This window comes from Gouania willdenowi, chromosome 1 (genome assembly GCF_900634775.1).
Source record: "Gouania willdenowi chromosome 1, fGouWil2.1, whole genome shotgun sequence".
Lineage (NCBI taxonomy): Eukaryota > Metazoa > Chordata > Actinopteri > Blenniiformes > Gobiesocidae > Gouania > Gouania willdenowi.
The window spans coordinates 4,664,503-4,684,862 of NC_041044.1; the positions used below are offsets into that span (position 1 = coordinate 4,664,503).

General features: G+C 38.3%; 1 protein-coding gene across 3 annotated transcripts; it reads left to right on the plus strand.

Annotated features, from left to right (window-relative positions):
• The first annotated feature begins 1,982 nt into the window (after positions 1-1,982).
• On the plus strand, positions 1,983-17,338 carry c1qtnf6b (C1q and TNF related 6b). 3 transcript variants are annotated; one of them, XM_028452068.1, is made up of 3 exons: positions 1,983-2,077; positions 3,080-3,242; positions 15,618-17,338. In XM_028452068.1, the coding sequence occupies exons 2-3, from the start codon at positions 3,092-3,094 to the stop codon at positions 16,163-16,165; spliced, it is 699 nt and encodes a 232-aa protein (XP_028307869.1). In that variant the 5' UTR covers positions 1,983-2,077; positions 3,080-3,091; the 3' UTR covers positions 16,166-17,338. The 3 variants fall into 3 exon arrangements, with proteins under 3 accessions (XP_028307869.1, XP_028307875.1, XP_028307885.1); XM_028452074.1 differs by lacking the exon at positions 1,983-2,077 and adding an exon at positions 2,261-2,439; XM_028452084.1 differs by lacking the exon at positions 1,983-2,077 and adding an exon at positions 2,450-2,560.
• Positions 17,339-20,360: the final 3,022 nt, after the last annotated feature.

Consider the following 20,360-nt stretch of genomic DNA (forward strand, 5'->3'; position numbering starts at 1 on the left):
TTTAATCTTTGAAGCTTGGTTGGAACGTTTCACTGTGTTGTTTTATCAGTCCCTTTAGTTTGCTGACAGCTCATCCTCAAACACAGAAACAGAAGATGGAAAACTGTGCCAAAGCCCTGAGAGAAAGCAGAGGACGTGATAATGGAGAGCTGAGGAAACAGGAGTGTAGGGACGACTGCGGTGATAAATCGTGTACAATGTAGGAGAATTAAAAAGTGTTGACGTCTCACTTTTCTTTCCAAGTCACAGAACAGAGTTACAGTCGCTGCAGGGTTTCAGTCAGTGCTAAACCCAGTGGTTCAGTGAGCTGTGATAGCTTATAACCGTGAAGTGCAGCTGATTTTCAAAAATAAAAGTGAGCTTGTCAATGTGTGGTTGATTTTGTGATTTTTTTTAATAATAGGATAGAATTATTTAAATTTCAAATATTGTGGTCATTGTAATTGATGTAATGAGTGATGATTAAACGTCATAGTGAGGAATCCCCCGTTCCCTGAGCCCGAGGGCCTCGTGTTAGATCTAAGGAAACCATCAAGGAGACGCTTGAATAACAGCACACCTCAATTTGTGGTTTTTATTATGAAAACAGTCATTGTGCATCCCTAAATGACTACATATACCATCCAAAGGTAATAAAAAAAATACATGAAAGGTATATGGAGTGTTTTCAATCATGCAATGAGCAAACACTCTAAGGTTGCTACTTTTCCGGATAATATAATTAAAAATAATGAGTGAATTGCAAACCTGGAAAACATAGTAAACACATTCAATGACTATTTAGTCAACATTGAATCACACCTGGCGTCAAAAATTGTTGCAAAAGGCAACAATGATGAATAAATTGAAATAGTTAGAGTATATATTTCTAGGTGTGAACCTCAGCCACAAGTTTAGCTGGAGATCATAAATAAATAGTGTTTGCTGTAAGGTAGCCAAAAATGTTGCTTTAATGAGTGGGCGTAGATATTTGCTGAACCAAAAAGCTCTCTTCATCTTATATAGTTCTATAATCCTACCGTAAATCAACTATTGCGTGGAGATCTGGGGCAACATCTATAGCAGTCATCTGCAAATCTTATATAGTCTTCAAAAAAAAAAAGGACATTCGAATTGTGGACAACGTAGGCTATAGGAACCGTACTAACTCACTGTAGTTAAATTCTAACACTCTAAAACTTGATGACTTGAAACAAATGAAATCTTTGTTATTAATATATAAGGCCAGAAATAACCAACTTCCTCTAAACGTTCAACAAAAATTTGCGAATAGAGAGGAACCGTGACGTACAGTCAGGGTAGGCAAGGTAGACAGTGCCTACCCAAGGGTGAATTGATATTTTCATTATTTGTTTTAATCAAAATATAAATATAAATTACTTATTTTACAATTTCCGATAGCCTACAATACCTATACATTTGACAGTGTCAGCATTTTGTGCTTTTCATAACCCAAATGACTAAACATCGCTATTTCCTGGTACGGCAGAGACGCTGCACAGTCTCACTCCACTGTAACACAGGAGGAGGCCACACCCCCTCCCAAAAGCACATTGCTGCTCTGTTTCTGTTCCCATAGCATGTTTATATGTGCTTGTGCATGCGCAGTATTATATATATATATATATATATAGTATTTTTTTTTAGCAAAAGCTACACGTTTCAGGCGACCCCATTTTAATTCTTGGCAACCCCGCATGGGATCACGACCCTAAGGTTGAAAAACACTGAGCTAATGATAATGCTGATAGATGTATGAAGCAATTTTGAGGCACACGTGAAAAAACGACGCAACAAACAGCAAAAGAAAGAAAGAGAGAACGAGTTGTGATTTTGTTTAGATGATGACAGGTTTGTGTTTAAACTTGTGATGGAGGGGGGGGCTGGATGAGGGAGGGGGTGAAGGTGTGGGAGTGAGGGAGGAGGAGGAAGAGGAGGAAGAGGAGGAGGAGGAAGAGGAGGAGGAAGAGGAAGAGGAAGAGGAGGAGGAGGAAGAGGAGGAGGAAGAGGAGGAGGAGAGCTAGATCCTCCTCTATCACTGACTCTCAGCTTTTCCTCCTCGGCTCTGGACAAACAGGTAAGAGACCGACACGGACACGCTGTGAGACCCGTGCGTGATACTGTGCACACCTTGAATCAAAGGAGAAAGAAACGAGACGGAGCCCGCGGTGCGCGTGCGCTGCGTGCGCTGCAGAGACATGCGCTGATTTAGGAAGCTACTCCAAAAGTTGCCAACTCAGCAGTGTTTTCTGCTTATTTAAAGGAGGGAGTCTTTAGTGACATATGTGACATGGACGTGCACGAGCCGACGCGCGCACTGGCCAATTCCGCGTGCATGTACTTGCATGCGCACCCACGTGTGCGCGTGTTCCTCTGCAGCTGATGCTCTGAGCTGTAGACGTGGCTTCTTCTATGGGTTCACTATGACTAACGCACGTGGTTAGTGTGAGGAGGTGTTAGTGTTTGTCATCACCATCATCATCATCACCATCATCTTCATCACCATCATCACCACCATCATCATCATCATCACCATCCTAAAGATATAAAACGTGTAAAAGTTGTGTAACTTTACATATTTCATCACATGTTCATACTGTAGATAGTTATGTAAGAGATCATTTACTACAAATTGTAAACATTTAAGTGTTGAAAAATATTGGATGGCAATGGAAACTGTAAGTGAATGATGGTTGTGAAGGGGTGTCCAACATATGGTCCTTGGACCAAATTTGTATTGTTGAAACCTGTTTTGTCCCCATAATTAAAATGAAACAAAAAAACAACAAAAAACAGGATGGGTTAAAAAAATAATAATAATTTTGTGTGCACATAGAATTTGTGCAGCTGAATCACATGTATTTGTGGATTTTATTTGAGATGCAGAAGAAAAATTAGGACATTGTGCCAATGTGTCAAATAAAATGGCAGCAAACAGAAACATGTTAAGTTAATCTTTTGCTACTTTGTTGTTACTTAACTTTTGCACAGTAGTAAAACGTTTGCACGGAAGTGAATCACACTGACACACTGTTGTTTTTTTTAACCCATCCTGCTTTCTTTGTCGTTTCACACTCAGGTTGTGACAGCCATGGAGTCTTGGTGTCTGAGGCTGCTTTTGTTCCTCCCTTTGGTCTGCTCCGTCCCCTCACCATCCAGATCAAGACATTGTAGACGATGCTGCGACCAGCCGGATCAGTTACCAGAAGTGCGAACTGTCATCAACATGACCATCCTCAAAGGTATCAGTAGCTAAGTTTCCATTAACCTTGGAAATGCGCTAAATCTGAATAGTGCAGGGTCTTTCATCATTTGGGGTCACCTGGAAATAAAATGGGGTCACCTAAAAAGTATATTAATAATAAAATAAATTACTGATTAAAATTATATTTTAGATTTTTTTAATTATATGTATATATTATCGACCAGCACAAAGTGTGGAAGGAGGATATAGGTTTGAGCTCCGTCCGTCCATCTGTGTTCACGAGGACAGCTTTTCTCAGAAACTGTTTAAGATAACCAAATAGTGTGTGGCTTCAGGGTATCAATACCTTGATGGAGTTCGAAAATGAGAAGTGCCCAAATATTTTTTGCGTAGTTATTGCCCCCTTGTGCCATTTTGTTTTACTCTGTTTGAGGTATCTTCAAAGGGGACAGCTTGGAAACCATTTAAGATAGTTAGTAATTTTATATTCTGATGTGATAATATTTTATTATGTATACATCTAAGTTCTTAGATTTAGGACATTTATGAAAAGGTTGTGAGTTATAATGACAACCAATCTGGCGGGGGATGTTGATGACTATGTCTTCTTTTTTATTTTTATTTATCTATTTTGCACAATTAAACATAACACAGAATTAGGCATATAGTGCAAGAAAAGGCAGAAATCTCAAAGACCCTAAATATTTATTATACTTTTTCAAAATAAAACAGCACAACTTTTACTTTCTCAAATATAAATCTAGTTCAAATAAAATGCAGCTGGTGCTTGTGCAAGTGTCTGGGGTTGCCAGAAATTTGTGATATTAAAATAGGTTCATAATCCAAAAAAGGTTTGGAAACACTGAAATAACACAATAAAATCTGATAACGGAAACACCAGAATTTAGAAAAAAACACTCAAATATCACAAAAAAGTTTTTACGCTTTCATGAGGAGAATTTTCAGACTTTTCAATTTTAAAATGTGTCGCAAAAGCTCAATGGAAACAATTTTTCCACAATTACTCACAGAACGTGGCGTACTTGGTCACGTGACCACTTTTCTCTGAGAAAACATGGCACAGAAGAGGAGACGCAGGCATTTCTTAGCATTAGACTTAAAATTCTTAGTGCCACATTAGACATGAAACAACAAAGGAATACAGAGTGTTCTTTGGAGGTTTATGCTGTGTTCACACCGAATGCGTCTTCTGCGGCACCGAAACGTACCGCAGGGTCCGCAGGATAAAAAAATGTCCCCATTCACTCCCCTCATCATACACATGTCTGAAGCGAAGCCCCGCCCACCAGCGACACATCCAACTCGGTGAATTTCACTGCCTGCTGAAGCGAGGAGCTGTGCTCCTTTTTCTCCTCTCATAAACATAAATCACTAGTAAAAAAAAGCCGGTGTGATTAGCGGCTAATGCTATCCTAGCTCAGTGCCGACTTTCAAAGATGAAAACTACAGAGAGAACTTTTACCTGCTACTACCACCTCCTCCACGCCTAATCCTTCCTAGTCTGGTCCCGGTTATAAAGGCTCCAGGTGGTCACACACAGCTTCTACTCCATGGTTGAATGGGTGAACAGACCAGTGTCCGCGTTGACGGACTGACGTAATCGTCAACAAAGACTCTGATTGGCTTTTGTCATGCGAAACAGCCGCAGGAGTTCAATGTTTTCAACTCTTGCGAATGTGCGGGTGTGCAGATATGCGTAAAATTGGGAGCGCGCTTGCATGGCCAACGCACTTGACGTGCGGATCGCGCCGCACTGGAAAGATGTTTCCTGCAGAGAAGCCTTCAATGGAAACACATTACAAAGCATACAGTAATTATACTTTGTCAAAACTTTAGAAATATCGCTTTTATTTTGTGAAAAACTGTAATTGAAACACAACTAGTGCCACACATAAAGATGATGATAAACCAACGAGCTGTCAATGTTTGCACCAATGAGAAATCAGAAAGATGGGTTCACATTGGGAGTAATAGGAAAAAGGGTGACATTAAAAAACAGAAACTCAAAGGAGCCAAAGAGCTACCCGAGGACCAAACTGAGACCTGGAATAATGGAAAAACCATTCTGAAAAACAAAAGAATGACATAAACTTTCAAACCCAAACAAACCTCCACAGAAACCCAATATTACTAAACAAGACCCGACTGAACTCAAATAACTCAAGAACAAAACTACATCCTGTCATGGTGGCGACTTCCTTCATAACAAAAGTCCCAGAGCTGACATTCAGCTTTTTAAAACATAAAACACATTGTTTTTCAATACAAACATAAATATTGATTCACGATATATCACATTATTTTTAAAAACATTTTATGACAATAATAAATATATATAGTTTCAACCCAGAACATTTTTTTAATTTATTTTTATTAATGTATTTTCCCCATGTGTGCAAATGTGGTCATAGGTTAATATTACGTCTAGTTTAAGTAAAAATAAATGTAAATAAATAGTAAATTAATGTCAGAGCAACTGAATTAATATGATATGCATTGTTTTTTTTGTTTTTTTTAACTATAACTCGTTTATTATTTCTAGAAGTGTATGATTCAACTTTTGTTTTTGGATTAAAAAAAAATAGGGAAATTAAAATGTAAATAATTTTACTCATAAATTGTAATACTTGTAGAATCACATTAAATCAAAATATATATTGAATCCGCGACAAAGTATTGTGATCAAATTGATTGCATATCTTGGTTATTTCTACTATTTGATTTTAGTGCCTAACATCTCACTGATATGAGCTGAAACAGTGAGCTTGTTATTTTACATATTTGTATATTATTAGGTGTAAATAGCTTAGGGAGGATTATACAAACATTTAGATGAATTGAATTGATTTAAAGAACTTCTATTTTGGTTATAACTTGTTCTCTCCTCCTCGAGTGCTTTTATACATTTAGTAAACATTGTCTTTACAGGAAATGTATTGTCCATCAATCAACCTTGATCACTTCTCCTCCATTTGCTTTGCCTTTATTTCCATAATCACATCTCTGAGTATGTGACAGAGGTGATGCTCAATCAGGAGTGTAATCATTCCTTTTGTCAAGAAACGACACGCTTCCATTTACATTATGCTTCCAATGACGATTAATTCATAGAGAAACACTTTGGAAGGTTTAATTTATTAATAATTTATGCAATAGTCAAGAGCAGGGGGGCCACGCGTGGCCACTCCATCACATATTTTTGAAAAGTAGTGACAAAAATACTCAGCGTTAGCTGAACATTAGCAATAAAGTGGATTGAAAAGGCTGAAATTTGCAATAGAAATGAATGGGAAAGAAAAATGTAATAAGTCAAAAAGTTTAAAAGTTACAAATAACAAAAGTACAAGCATAATTCTCGAGAACATTCTAATTTTTTTGATAGTTTATCTGTCAAAATCAGACAAACAATGTAGGAGTTAACGCAGACGGAAGAAAAAATGGATAACATTAGTGAGGACGACTCCTGTATCCTCACTATTGAACTAAAAAATAACTCCAAAACACACATAATGTCAAAAAATACTAAAAATGACTAAAAAAAAAAAACATATACTGGCAACAAAAACAAAAAAAAGACTCTAATAACTTACAAAACTACAATAAAAATACAGAAAAACACACAAACCCTTAGTTCTTTCCTCTATTAATGCTCAGATTATTCATTATTCTAAATACTGGCATGAAATTTGATAACATGTTATCAGTCAATCACATTTTGGCAGCCCTCGCTGTGATAGAAGTCCACTTTAAAACTCAGAAAAATCCAACAAGGATCAAATTACTTAGTCAGTATCCAAAACACTGATGGGAAAACTTAAAGAATACAAAGAAATAATCCTGAGGAACTAAGAACGTGGACAGGGGGAGTAACTTGGAAACACAAGAAATATTTATGAGGAATTCACTTGTGAAGCTACTTGTGTCTGCACCCACACACCCACACACACAGACACACAGACAGGGTGGGGCGGGGCAGGGCGGGGGCCCCACAAACACACACTAACAGAGAAACCACAAAATAAATCAGAAATGAGAATAAAAAGCAGCCTCAATGAGAAAACTAGCACCACTTAGAGTGTTTCTAAACCAACTAAACATAGATCCCTTTTCACAGATTAGCCATTTATTCATGTACTATTATGCATACGTGCTTTAATAAAAGAGGTAAAATAAATGGATGGATGAATTCCAAGTCTTCAGAATAAAATGAACAGGGCCACAAAAATGCAAAAAATATTACACTTTGTTGTCAAAATGTTTATTATTCTAATTCAAGAGGATGAATCTGAATTTAATCTATATGCGTGAGATTGGTTGGTTATATTTGGTCACAAAACCAGATTATATTTGAGAAAATAAAGGTAAGATGTTGTTGTTATTCATCCCAATCAGACCACTGTAACTGACACTTGTCAGTGTGTCTGTATCAACTTTACCATCCATTTTTTATAATTATCCTGTTCATTGGGAGGAGGATGATCTGACATTCAGACATTCTCAAAAAAATACCTTTGAAAACTCCAATGACCAAACTTGCTTCTTGTTGTTGTTGTTGTTGTTGTTGTTGTTAACCACAATACAAAACATGTTTTATTTATTTATTCTGAAATCAAGTTTTAAAAATAGCAGCACTGCAGCGTTTACTAAAACATACAGTAACATGTCTCTGCAGTCTCTATTATACCAGAGGTTTATTCCATAAAGCGGGTTATGTTCAAACTGTTAAATGAGGGAAACTCTGAGTATTTCATTCCTAAACACAAGGTTTGTTCTTCTCTGAGTATGTTACCATGGCAACATTGTCCATGAACTAAACCTGGTCACTGGCAGGTTTTATCAAAGAAACCCTGGGTTCTACCTGGCTCCGCCCACCTGAACACCGTTTCTGAACGCTTTAATGAACCTTAACACTTTTCTCTGAAACACATTAGTAACATCAAACACCACAGACGTGTTCACATCATTACTAATGTTGTTTTGCTTTATGTTTTGTTTGTTTGTTTTTTTTTGTGTGTGCAAACGGTAATTTTCTTTCTAACATTGTGGATACAGAAGAATGAGAGGTTGATCTGCATTAAAACATCTACTGTTGTCTGTAGTAAAGTTCTCTGGATACAAACCTGTGGATAATGTAAATCCACTTTTAAGGCTCGATTGTTGTTTTACATGTTATACAGTTAAATCTGTAGATCACGGCTCTTTGAAGGTATGCTGGCGCAGTGAATTAAAAATGTTTTTTAATGACATTTTTTAGGATGTCGAGATGACTCTGGCGACAATATTACTTTAAAAATCAATATAAATGATGCGATATCAAGCAGAATTTACTGTCTTCATATCCAGTGTAACAGGAGGACTCTATGCAGCCATCCTATGCTGCTGACACGTCTCCTCAGATACACTTTATTCATATTATTCACCGCTCGTCACGTCACTGAAGACATAAAGTGATGAAGCGACCAAAAAGTGTGACTAATTACTGGTGATTTAAGCCGCTATAATCACTGAAGACTGAACACACCTTTAGAACAGGCTCATATTCCTCAAACACCGGCTTATTTCACCCATTAGGGTGAATAAATCCCTCTCTTCCGGGCGGTTGCCATGGCAACTCGAGTTATCTCTGATCCATTGATGATGGCTTTTTATCGTGCGCGTGCACGTAAGTAACCCAAGGTTTACATACTCAGGGTTGATTAACCCACTTCATGCCAGCTGTAATGGAATCATATACCAGAGTTTCCCATCACAGGGTATGTTGACCCAGAGTTTATGGATAAACTCAGAGTTTGTTAATCCTCCTTTATGGAATACCCCTCTGGTCTTAGAAGATAATACAGCATTTTCATCTCCACAAATGACTTCAAACATTGAACCCACTGAACCAAAGTCCACGTTTCTGGCCCTGAAAGAAAGGAACAGATGTAGAAAACTGTGTTCGTGGAAGAAAACCAACCAGGATATGTTCTCTGTCTCTGAGTCAGCAAATAAAAATGAGAAAATGGTGAAATCCTCACAGACTGGCTGCAGGTTTGCTGGATTTTAGGGCCTGGATTACGAAGCTGGATAATTATATCCTGATATCTCTCTGTTAGCTTCATCTAACCAAACATTCTCTGTCAAAGAACCCCTGTACTATGAAGTAGGATATAAACACATTCACTTGAGACAGGTGAGGTGTTACTATGGTAACTAAGGTGTTTTCTCTTTGATGGAAAGGCCCTTCAAGTTTGAACACGGCAGGATTCTCAGGTTTAACCTGGACTTAACCCTGAGCTGGATTAAGTGAAAAACCCCTCAGGTTAGGTGTTCAGCCTATGTTACCATGGTGATTTAGCCTGGTAAGTAGTTACCCTGCGTCATAGCACAGGACACACGGAATTAATCCCGGAAGTCAGCACGATAAGAGGAAATCTAGCTTTGTGGTACAGCCCTAGATGTCCCATTTCATACAGAATGTTTGATGTTGTTGTTGTTGTAATCACCCACAGAGTCCCTCCCTGAATCACCTCCCCCCCAGTCCTCTCTGCCTGCGAACATAATGTAATTTCCTGGTTCGGGGTTGAAACACGGGTATTAGCCTAGCGCTAACCACTCACTGAAAGGATGAAAATCCTTTTGATCTGGAATCAATTTAAATAGAACCTCAGTCATCCTCAGCTTGTTTAAAACCTGCTTTATTGAGGCGCGTCCAATGATGTTTTCTAGATGGAAACGTTGGTCCTATCCAAACAGATTCCCTCTTAACTAGACATTCTATAAACACTAAAAGGCCTCGACTGGTTAGACTAACGTTCCTGCAGCCACGTACATGTCAGGTGGTTAAGTCTAGTTACAAGTGGAAAAGAGTTTTTACTGAAAGGAAACGTGCATTTCATGCAGATAAGTTTGGAAACAAAGACGAGAAAATGTTTTTAATCCAAATATTAATCCCACCTGCAGAACTAACATGTGCATTTAATACAAGACGCTGGTTGGCCAACTCAGCCAGAGCGTTGTGAAAGAAACACTTTGCTGTCTTATCCAATGATTCTTAAATGAGTTGATGAGCTGAGTCTGCTTTGACCAATACCCAACCCCCCCCCCAACCACACCAACCACCCCAAACACATCCAACCTGTGAACCATTAACTCATCCAAAGAAAAGCATTTCTAAGTCTGTTATTTCTTTCTTACACAATACCCACATCCACACATCAGCTGTAGAACAGCTACTAACTGTCAGTGATGACACATTAATTCCAGCCCAGTCTCACAGGGATCGTTAAACTGTCACGTTAATTAATTCATCTATATTGTTCTGCGCTTTCCAACATTTCCTCATATTTTTGCTGCTGCTTGGAATGAATGTGTTTGTGCTGTTATTTCCCCACCCCTAACAACCCCTTTTATTAGCTGTAGTGTTCTTTCACACGACCAGCAGTGGATTCATTCCAAATGTCAGGTTTTTCTGGTTGGCACACACAAAACTTTACGTTAATTAACAATTCTTTCATCTACAAGGTAGATAATGGAGTTATTGGGACACTGTACTGGGGCTTTACAGCAGCATGTCATGCTATGTTTACATATCAGCTCAAACTGGGTTGTGCTTTGATGCTCAGCGTGGAAATCCAGCTGCATTGTGGGTCTGAAAGTAATGGATTACAAGTATTAATGTTACTGTAATTGAGTTGCTTTTATAGGTACTTGTACTTTGTATATGTACCAGTATATTTGTAAATCAGTCATTTTACTTGTATTTAAGTACGTTTTAAAAGAAGTAATTTGTTACTTTCCTACATGCAACCGTTACTGAGTAAATTATTATTTTTTGTGATTTTTTTTTTTTTTTTTAATTTCACGGTTTCTTCATTGAACAAAATCCATAATATAGTCTTAGTCATGCCATTTCTGATCAACTCCCAGCCACTTTCTATGGTTCAGGTTGTGGTTTCTACCCACATGCAGTGTTGCGTTACCGCCCCAATGTTACTTTTGACAGTAACTAGTACTGTAACGCAATATTTTTCTAAAGAATAACGTCGTTACCGTTACAATATGGTACGTTTGTCCTTTACTTTGCTAGCTGCAGTGTACTTCCTTTTTACAGTGGCGCTACATATTTTTGCGGGACGCCGTGCCAAACACGGTAAAACAGTAGAAGAAGAAGCATTGTCAGCGTGTTTCTGTTTACATCACATGCACCAATCATGGCGAGTCAATGCGAGAGCAGGACGAGCTTCTCAGAGTAGAAATACGCGCATTATTTTTGTCTCCAAAAGATGCATCAGTGAAGCTAAGCTAACGCTGTGGCTGGATTTTAACGGACTGTGACTGTTATTCAGGAACAGGTCAGACAAACTATTGCACGGTATGTTGTTGTAAACAAGAAGCCTGTCGCTACTGCTGAGTCACTGCTAACAGCAGCTCATTAGCCTGATATGTTTAGCATTGTGTAGCTGAGAAAAATGCTGTTTTTCCACATTTATTTTCATAAGCATTTTCAACAGCATAATGTGCTCCTGGAATACACACAGCTTACTGTACATTACTGTGCTAAGGCTGAAAATTACCGTTTTAATTTTGGAGCAGCTGTTTTGAGCTTTATATGCACATCATTTATGGTTGTTTTATAGCAGTTAATCAACAGTGGATTATTATATTATTACAGCACTAGTAATAATATAACTAGTCATTTGTATGGACACAAATGACCCAAAATAAATACATTTTTTAATTCTAAGTAACTCAAAAGTTACTTTTTACAGTAATGCACTTTTTGATGTAAATAATCAAAATAGTAACTGAGTTACTTTGTGGATTAAGTAACTAATACTGTAACTAGTTGCTTTTTTTCAGTAACTGGCACAACATTGCCCACATGGCACATTTGGCATGGCACTGTTTTAGAGTTCATACATGTAACGAGACATAGAGCCTGAATTTTTTTTTAATTTTTTATTTTGAAGTGAATTCATTGGTGTTATTTTATTTATTGTTCCAATTGTGCAAGATTTCATCTCTTCCTTTTTTAAGTTTATACATGAGATGTTTACTCTATGCAAGGACACCATGGCGAGATTTATTACCAAAAATAAACATGCAGGGTGAAAGTAACTATGGTAGTAACTTTTACTTTGAGTACTATTTTGAGTACTTGTATTTGTACTAGAGTACAATTTTACTCAAGTAACAGTACTTATACTTCAGTAGGATATTATCAGGACTATTTACACCTCTGCTTATTTTGCTCCAACAGCTGCCTTGTGCTGATATGATAATGACATTTTAAAAGGTCTACCAAAATAAATGCAGTCTCATGTAAATGTCCAATTAACTCCAAGAGGCCTCTCAACAATAACAGCACAAGGAATGGCCTCAGAACCACAGACGTGTCTGTCAGAAGGGCAATGAATCATTCCTACTGCAGGTTTTCAACAGAGTAAGAGGCAGCACAGCAGAAAATAAACCAGAGAACTGAAAATTATAGTCCATCGAGAATATTTTTACATTTGGTACAACATTTTCATGGCTGTGAACCCCGCCACAATGGCTTTGGACGAGTAAATAAATGTAAGGTATCACAAAAGAATGCAGTAGAACAAAGAAGAGGACAAAAAAAAAAAGGATTCTGTTTATAGTTCTGTTGTTTTCTGTGTTTTTAGAGTCATTTTGTATCTTATTATCTAACTTTATGCATTTTTGTTGTTGTTTTGTGTATCCATCCATCCATCCATCCATCCATTTTCATACCCGCTTATTCCCGTTTAACAGGGTCGTGGGGGTCTGCCGGTGCCAATCTCCGGCTCTCATAGGGCGCTGGGCGGGGGTACACCCTGGACAGGGCGCCAGTCCATCACAGGGCAACACAGACACAGACAACCATTCACTCTCTCATTCACTCCTATGGGTAATTTAGAGACTCCAATCAACCTTAGTCATGTTTTTGGATTGTGGGAGGAAGCCGGAGTACCCGGAGGAAACCCACGCAGCACGGGGAGAACATGCAAACTCCACACAGAAAGGACCCAAGTCCACCCCAGGGCTTGAACCCAGGACCTTCTTGCTGTGGGGCGGACGTGCTAACCACTAAGCCACCGTGCGCGTTGTTTTGTGTATTTTCCTGTAATTTTGAACCATTTTTTCATTTGGAGTCATTTTGTGCCTTTTGTGTGTTTTTGTGTTAACTTTGCATGTTTTTTGGAGTCATGTTGTGTGATGAACTGCATCAAAGAAGTAATGTTTTCACCGACATTTGTCTGTCCGTCCGTCTGTTAATGTGGATGTTTGTAAGCAGAATATCTCAAAAAGTTCTGAACAGTTCTGAAGTAAATTTGGTGAGCTGATAGACAATGCCAAAAGGAAGAACGAGTTCTGCTTTGGAGATATTGTGGTATAAGTTTTTATGACTTGGCACCTCTAAACTTGGCAGTGCTCTTGTTTTTGAAAATATTTGTGTATTTCAGTTAGTGTTTCATATATTATTCTGTTATTTTTTGTGGTTTAGCAGCATTTTTGTGCATTTTTGCTGTTGTTTGGTGTATGTTTGTCATCTTGTACGTCTGTTATAGATGTTTAACTCATACAGTATGTTTTGTCTTGTGGGAGACTAGAGGGGTTCCCTCTGATAGATGGAATTGGCTCCAGCATGACATTTTAATATGGGCCTGATTTCAAAATGAACTGAAACTATGGGTTGAACATTTTCCACACTTTTTAAGCCAAAACTAAAACCAAATGCAGTGGAAAAAAAGTGACAAATATCTACAAAATAGATGAAAACCAAAATGTGCAAAGCAGCATGTTAAGGACTGATTTCGTTTGATAGTGGAACGTTGGAGAGTGAAACGGTATAAAATAAAAAACACTGTCTGTGTGTGTTTAGCTTGTTTAGTTACAGTATGTCCTGCTTTGCTCCCAGTTTAACTCCCATTACTAGGCTTTTTATGTGAGTCTAACATGACTTTACTGGTTGGCTCCCTTTTATTGGGCTGTAAGAATTCATTAAGTGTGAAAGTGTTCGTCTGATTTAAAGAACCTTTTTGTTTCCATCTTGACCTTTAGTTGCATTGATGACTTTGTCTTTGGTACCAGCCTGACTACAGTTTTTCTGCTTCTACTGAAATGTACTCGTGTCTGACAGTTTAGTGAAAACATTTGGTCCAACGGTCTTTATTCAGCTCATTATCTAGATAAAAGCACATGATTACTTTTATACCTCTGGGTTTATTGGAAGGATTGGGGGGGTCAGAACCAAAAGCCATGTTGGAGGTTTCTGCCACTTTTGATTCATGGACGATATTAGTTCATTTAGATAGAACGATTCGATCCAGTACAGGTGAGGTTTCCTAGAGTCCTGTTGTTTCTTTTAAGGGAATCATCCATAAATTTATTATGAACATAAACAAACAACATTTAATGACAAATATATTCACATCTTATTGGAATAAAGTCCAACCAACACTTCAGTTTTAATTAACAGGATGTTAACTTTTCTGCTCTCATTTTAAATACTCAATACGTTTTCAATAACAATACATATTAGGTTTACCCAACCCTTCTGCTTTGTTTTTTCAACATAAAAATAATACGATATAAAATGAAGTGCAACCAACATCTGTCCAGGTTAAATGAGCTGTGGTTAAACCTGATACTTTTCCTTTTAACATGATGGTTATCATGTGGCTTCTGCAGAGCTAATGCTATCGAGCTAACGCTACATGTGCTGCTGCAGTGAACGCTGTCAGAAGGTCGTGGTGGTGGGCGGTGGACACAGTGAGCGACTGCTCTAGAATATCTACATCTGTGTTAAAGTGTTTCCACACACTGGATCACAAAGGTGGTTCCATCCATTTCTCAATCAACGTCTCTAATATTAAAAGAGCTTTTAAAACACAATAATATAAAGTCTGCTGTGCTTAAATCCAATGTGTTATTTCCTTGTATCCATACAATCAATTGATTACCTTTTTAAATGATTTCAGATCGATTAATGTCATCAGGAAGGACAACTTGCAGAGCACAGATCGATGTAGTTGGATCGTAGGAATATGAATCGATTCGTTGATCTAATGCAGGGGTCCCCAATCCTGGTCCTCAAGAGCCACTATCCAGCATGTTATAGATGTTTCCCTCTTCCAACTGATTCAACTGATGACCTCATCATCAAGCTCTGCAGAAGCCTGATAACGATCCTGGTCATTTCAATCAGGTGTGTTGGAAGAGGGAAATATCTAAAACATGCTGGATAGTGGCTCTTGAGGACCAGGATTGGTCACCCCTGATCTAATGGATGAATTGTTACAGCCTTACTGAAGAAACTTTTGCTATTTAAATGGTAAAGTGGGTGTGAAGAATACATTTCTTTTATGACCATTCACCTACTGTACATTGCATATTCTCCCTCCAGGTGATAAAGGCGACAGAGGAGATATGGGGACGCCAGGAAAGCCAGGACTTCTAGGCCCTCCTGGTGACAGAGGTCCTCTGGGTCTTAAAGGCAGCAAAGGCCAGGCCGGCGCCCCCGGAGACCCCTGCAAGATCCCCCAATCCTCCTTCTCGGTCGGACGTCGTAAATCTCTTCACAGTCTGGAATACTACCAGGCTCTGGTGTTCGACACGGTGTTCGTCAACCCCTTTGAACACTTCAACATGTTCAAAGGGAAGTTCTACTGCTACGTACCAGGGATCTACTTCTTTAACATGAACATCCACACCTGGAACTTCAAGGAAACCTACCTCCACCTGATGCACAACGACAAGGAGCAAGTGATCCTGTATGCTCAGCCCAGCGAGAGGTCCATCATGCAGAGCCAGAGCGTCATGCTCAACCTGGCTCTGAACGACGAGGTGTGGGTGCGGCTTTACAAGAGGGAGAGGGAGAACGCCATCTATAGTGACAACGTGGATGTTTACATTACCTTCAATGGATACCTGGTGTCTCCCACTGTCACCTGAAGACGTTTACAAGAGTTGCAGGATTGGACTGAGAGTGGGACAAACTGTGGATCTGGTGCTCGTCAAATATTCTTTTGCTTTGTAATAAAAATCCAGGGTAACATAAATGTTTAGAATAAAGGAACATAAGCATGTCCAACATGGAGAAAAGCTTCCATTGGGTTATTTAGGGGTTTTTTTTTGCACTACAATTATAATCGTCCAACACTTCTGTTAAAGATTCACATACAGTGAGTTTAAATCAAAGTAATTATTAATTTCTTCTGCTTTTTATATCGATTGTATGTCAGAGTGAATTTTATTTCCACAGCTTATTTTAGCTGACGTCATGTTGAAGTGTAAGTACACACCCAGGTTTTTGCTCATCTATCACTGGGGAAAATTTAAAAAAAAGCTGTGATTATGGGAGTGGCTCCTAGAGTAGTTAAGACACACCCAGTCACAGCAGCCCCGCCCCCACAGCGCTGCACAGTTCCACATGGAGCTGTCAATCAATGCTCACTGAGGCCTGTGAGAGGACAAAACCTAGTCCCGTATCCCATCTTTTATAAAAGGGGCGGGGTCAACAGTGATGGTTAGTGACGTTACTGATCTAATATCAGCCAATAACCAAATTAAATTGTAATGACAGCGTTTAACCTATAGAGGGCAGTCGCTGACATTTTACAACTGAAAACACTAAATTTAAATACTTTGACTAAAATGTGAAAAGTGGGATTAGGATCAATGAACTACATTACTTCATACTTAATCATATATGTATTGGGTGTACCATACTTAGATTTTAACAGCAACATTTGAACTAACATGCCCAAAATATATTGATATATTATTAATGTTGAAGATTAAAGACGATCTACAGAGAAGTGTGTCGGTGACAGTGATAGCTCAAACATTACAAGTACTAATACATTCACTTTGAAATCCAATGTTCTATTATTAAATCAGGAGCTTGTGAGTAATTTGGTTGTAAAGTATGATTATTGGTTCTCATGTGATATTTGGACTGGATGTAAAGACTTAGGCTGTGCTGGAAATGTCACACTCTGTACTACACACTACAAACTCAATGAGTATATACTATCTACTATTTACTATGAGTATGATTAGGATGGTAAGCATTCCCACTGAAATATACTTCCAAGTTTCCCCAAGATGCATTTGGAACCAACAAAGACAACACCCTGAATCACACTGAGAAAAAATATATCTGTTGATTTTCCACCTTTGAAAGTGACGAAGTAGAATATCAACATGTGCTCATTTCATCCATAAAACTCATGTAAACACATTTCACGGCGACATTTTGGAGATTTCCGGTGTGCTACTGGCAAAACTTCTGCTTAACTTCAAAACAAGAGCTCTATTTACAAAAGAGTTAAAAACTAATGGAAGAAAGGAAGAGATGCTTTTATTTTGAAAAGGGGATGTTTGATTTTTAGTTTGAAGCCAGTCCCAGGACAATTTGACAGTACGCTCACAATGCATCATGGGGCGGTTGAGTATGACTAGTGTGCCCACCATGCATACTTAAAAATGTCTCCATAAAGTATACATCCAGGTATATTCATTTTAATGTCAGACTTAGTATAAGGTGTACGTTAGTATGACAGCCATAGTTCAGCTTAGTCTCTAAAATTGTTTAACTTTTGATTTTAGAAAACAAGTATATTTGAAATGCTAATGCTAATGCTAAAAGGAAAACAAAAAGTGCAGAAACCTTTTTTTCGAATTTTTATTTTTCAAACGAGACCAAAGAGCCTTTCCCTACAGTTTGGAAGCTCGACTTTAAAGCCCGTGTTTCTGCTGTTGGTGAACGGACTGTATGATTTAACAAGGTGCTTTATTATCCAGTGCAGGGATGCATCAGGGTTTACCAGTTCTTTATTATTTCACACAGACATGGGACTGCAGAGCAGTTCATGTAAAGTGCTGGTTCTCATACGCTTCATCCTGTACTGTAAACTGTGTATAAATGTATGTATGTATCTGTTAATCAGAAAGAACATTTCCTTCACCACTAATCATGTTTTTCATCCTGGGAAATGAAACATGTGAAAAGGAGGAAATTAAAATGTTTTACTGAATGCAAAGTTCTCTGTGTGCCATTAATATGCAAAACATTTTCCAACAGATTCCTGCAGTAAAACCTCACACAATAAACTATCTGGCTCCCTATTATGTCACTGAACCCAGGGAGGGACCGTTTGTATTATTTTGCTCTAAAAACGAGCCAGCTCTCCAAAATAAACCAAGAAGCAAACATAAAGCTGTCCCAAACAGATGAGAGCGCAGCATGCCAGCTCCATCTGCTCTACCATATCCCTCCCATTAGCTGTGAGACCTCAGGCAGGCTTTACTGGAGGAAAAGCAGACTGTAGCACAGCAAATACTTTAAGCCTTCAGTGGAGATCTGAAAAGCTCTGCTGGAAAACCAAACAGGCCAGCGTTCACTCTTCATCAGCCCACAATAATTGATGCATGCAACACACAGAGTCGACAAGCTGTTGGTTAAACTGAGCAATTTAGATGTATTACTAAATCTAATGCGTGTTTGCTAACTTGGTTTTACTCCTAAGGTTACACAAAAATAGATTCTTAGATTTAGTTTTAGAACACTCATGAAATTTAATGTTTACATTACAAAAAGTGAGAAAAAAACAAGAAAAATACCATCAATGTTGCAGAAAAAGAGATCAATAGTAACTATTGGAGAAATGTATCCTTTAAAATGGAGCTTCAATGATAACTACCAGGTAATAAACCTTCAAAAATATCATAGCAACAAATCAACATGTTTTCTTCTGTTTGAATTCTTTAAAGCCTGATAACGTCAAGGAACGTACGTAGTGAAATGCGTATGATCACTTGTGTCTGTGTGTGTTAGCTAGCAGTCTGTGTGTTAGCATGTGGATACATGTAGATACTGTATGTCTCTGTGTCCTTTTGCAATAAATGCATCATTGTGCAGGGACAGATATCAAATGACTTAGTTTTGTAACATTAACCTCACTATGATTTAAGATGATACAACGATCCATATACTGTAGATTAGTATATAGTTACCAAATTATATGCTTCTGACAAACGGATCATACCATAACCGAATGTCATGGCCAAAACTCTAAAGCTGTATTCACACCAAACGCAACTTCAGCAACTACAGATCCTTTCCAAAAAATTTGAATATCATGGAAAAGTTGTTTAATTTCCATAATTCCATTCAAAAAGTTAAACTTTCTTAGATTATAGATTCAGGGCCCACAATGTAAATGATTTCAAGTATTTTAGGTAGGTATAGTTGTTTAAATCGCATGTGATGAGTCGCTTGAACATAGTCGTGCTTTTTGCTCGCTTTATCTACCCCGCTAATTTCAAAGCCATTTCCAGCTCAATTTTCAGTTTCACATTAAACATGGCTGATCCTACCACGATGTGTTTGTACAAAATTAACCAATGCCAGAAGGCTAGGTGCGATATTCTATTTTAGCGGTACCAGTATAAAGGAGCACTGGTGTTGTACGAGACGGAGTCGCCGCATATTGCCATGATGACTCTCTCCTCCATGTTTCTCCAGTGACGTGACGTCCGGGGAAGTGACGTAGGGAGAAACTCATCGCTAAATTGATGTCGCAACACAGCTTCACTCAAAGTCGCTTGAAAAGTTCAACATTTTCAACAAGTTCCAGTGACATAGATTACGCGACTGAGTCCGTGGAATTGCGTGAATCACGTCACTTGAAGGGAGGTTGCTTGACGTTGCGTCATTTACAGTGATTTGTAATGTAGAGTTGCTTTTGTTGTGAATGCACCTTAGCTCTAACCCCAACTAAACAGGATTGGGCTTCTGACAGGCTAGTAAGTAGGCCTTTGAGCACAATAAGCTAACTTCCTGTTTGCAAATGAAGCTAACGTGCTCAACTACTGGTCAGCGTGTTTAGATCTAGTTAAAACAGACAGATTGTAGACTTGAAACTCTTTAACACTTAAAAACACAGCTTCAGCTCCACTCTAAACCATGTAGTTGTTAATAAAAGTGTAATTTCTGACTGGTAAATCATTGCGTTAACATATTTTACAACAGGTCTTAAGTAACAGCCAAAGAACAGATGAATCAGACTTTTTCCACAGACAGATTGCCCCAATAATAGCTGCCTGTAAAGCAGGTGGATGTTTAAAAAATCATTGCATAACC

Excerpts from the sequence above, each read along its gene's own strand:
- c1qtnf6b (XM_028452068.1), top strand. The coding sequence starts at position 3,092 with ATGGAGTCTTGGTGTCTGAGGCTGCTTTTGTTCCTCCCTTTGGTCTGC. Across the intron at positions 3,243-15,617 it reads CAACATGACCATCCTCAAAG|GTGATAAAGGCGACAGAGGA; the intron begins GTATCAGTAGCT and ends TTCTCCCTCCAG.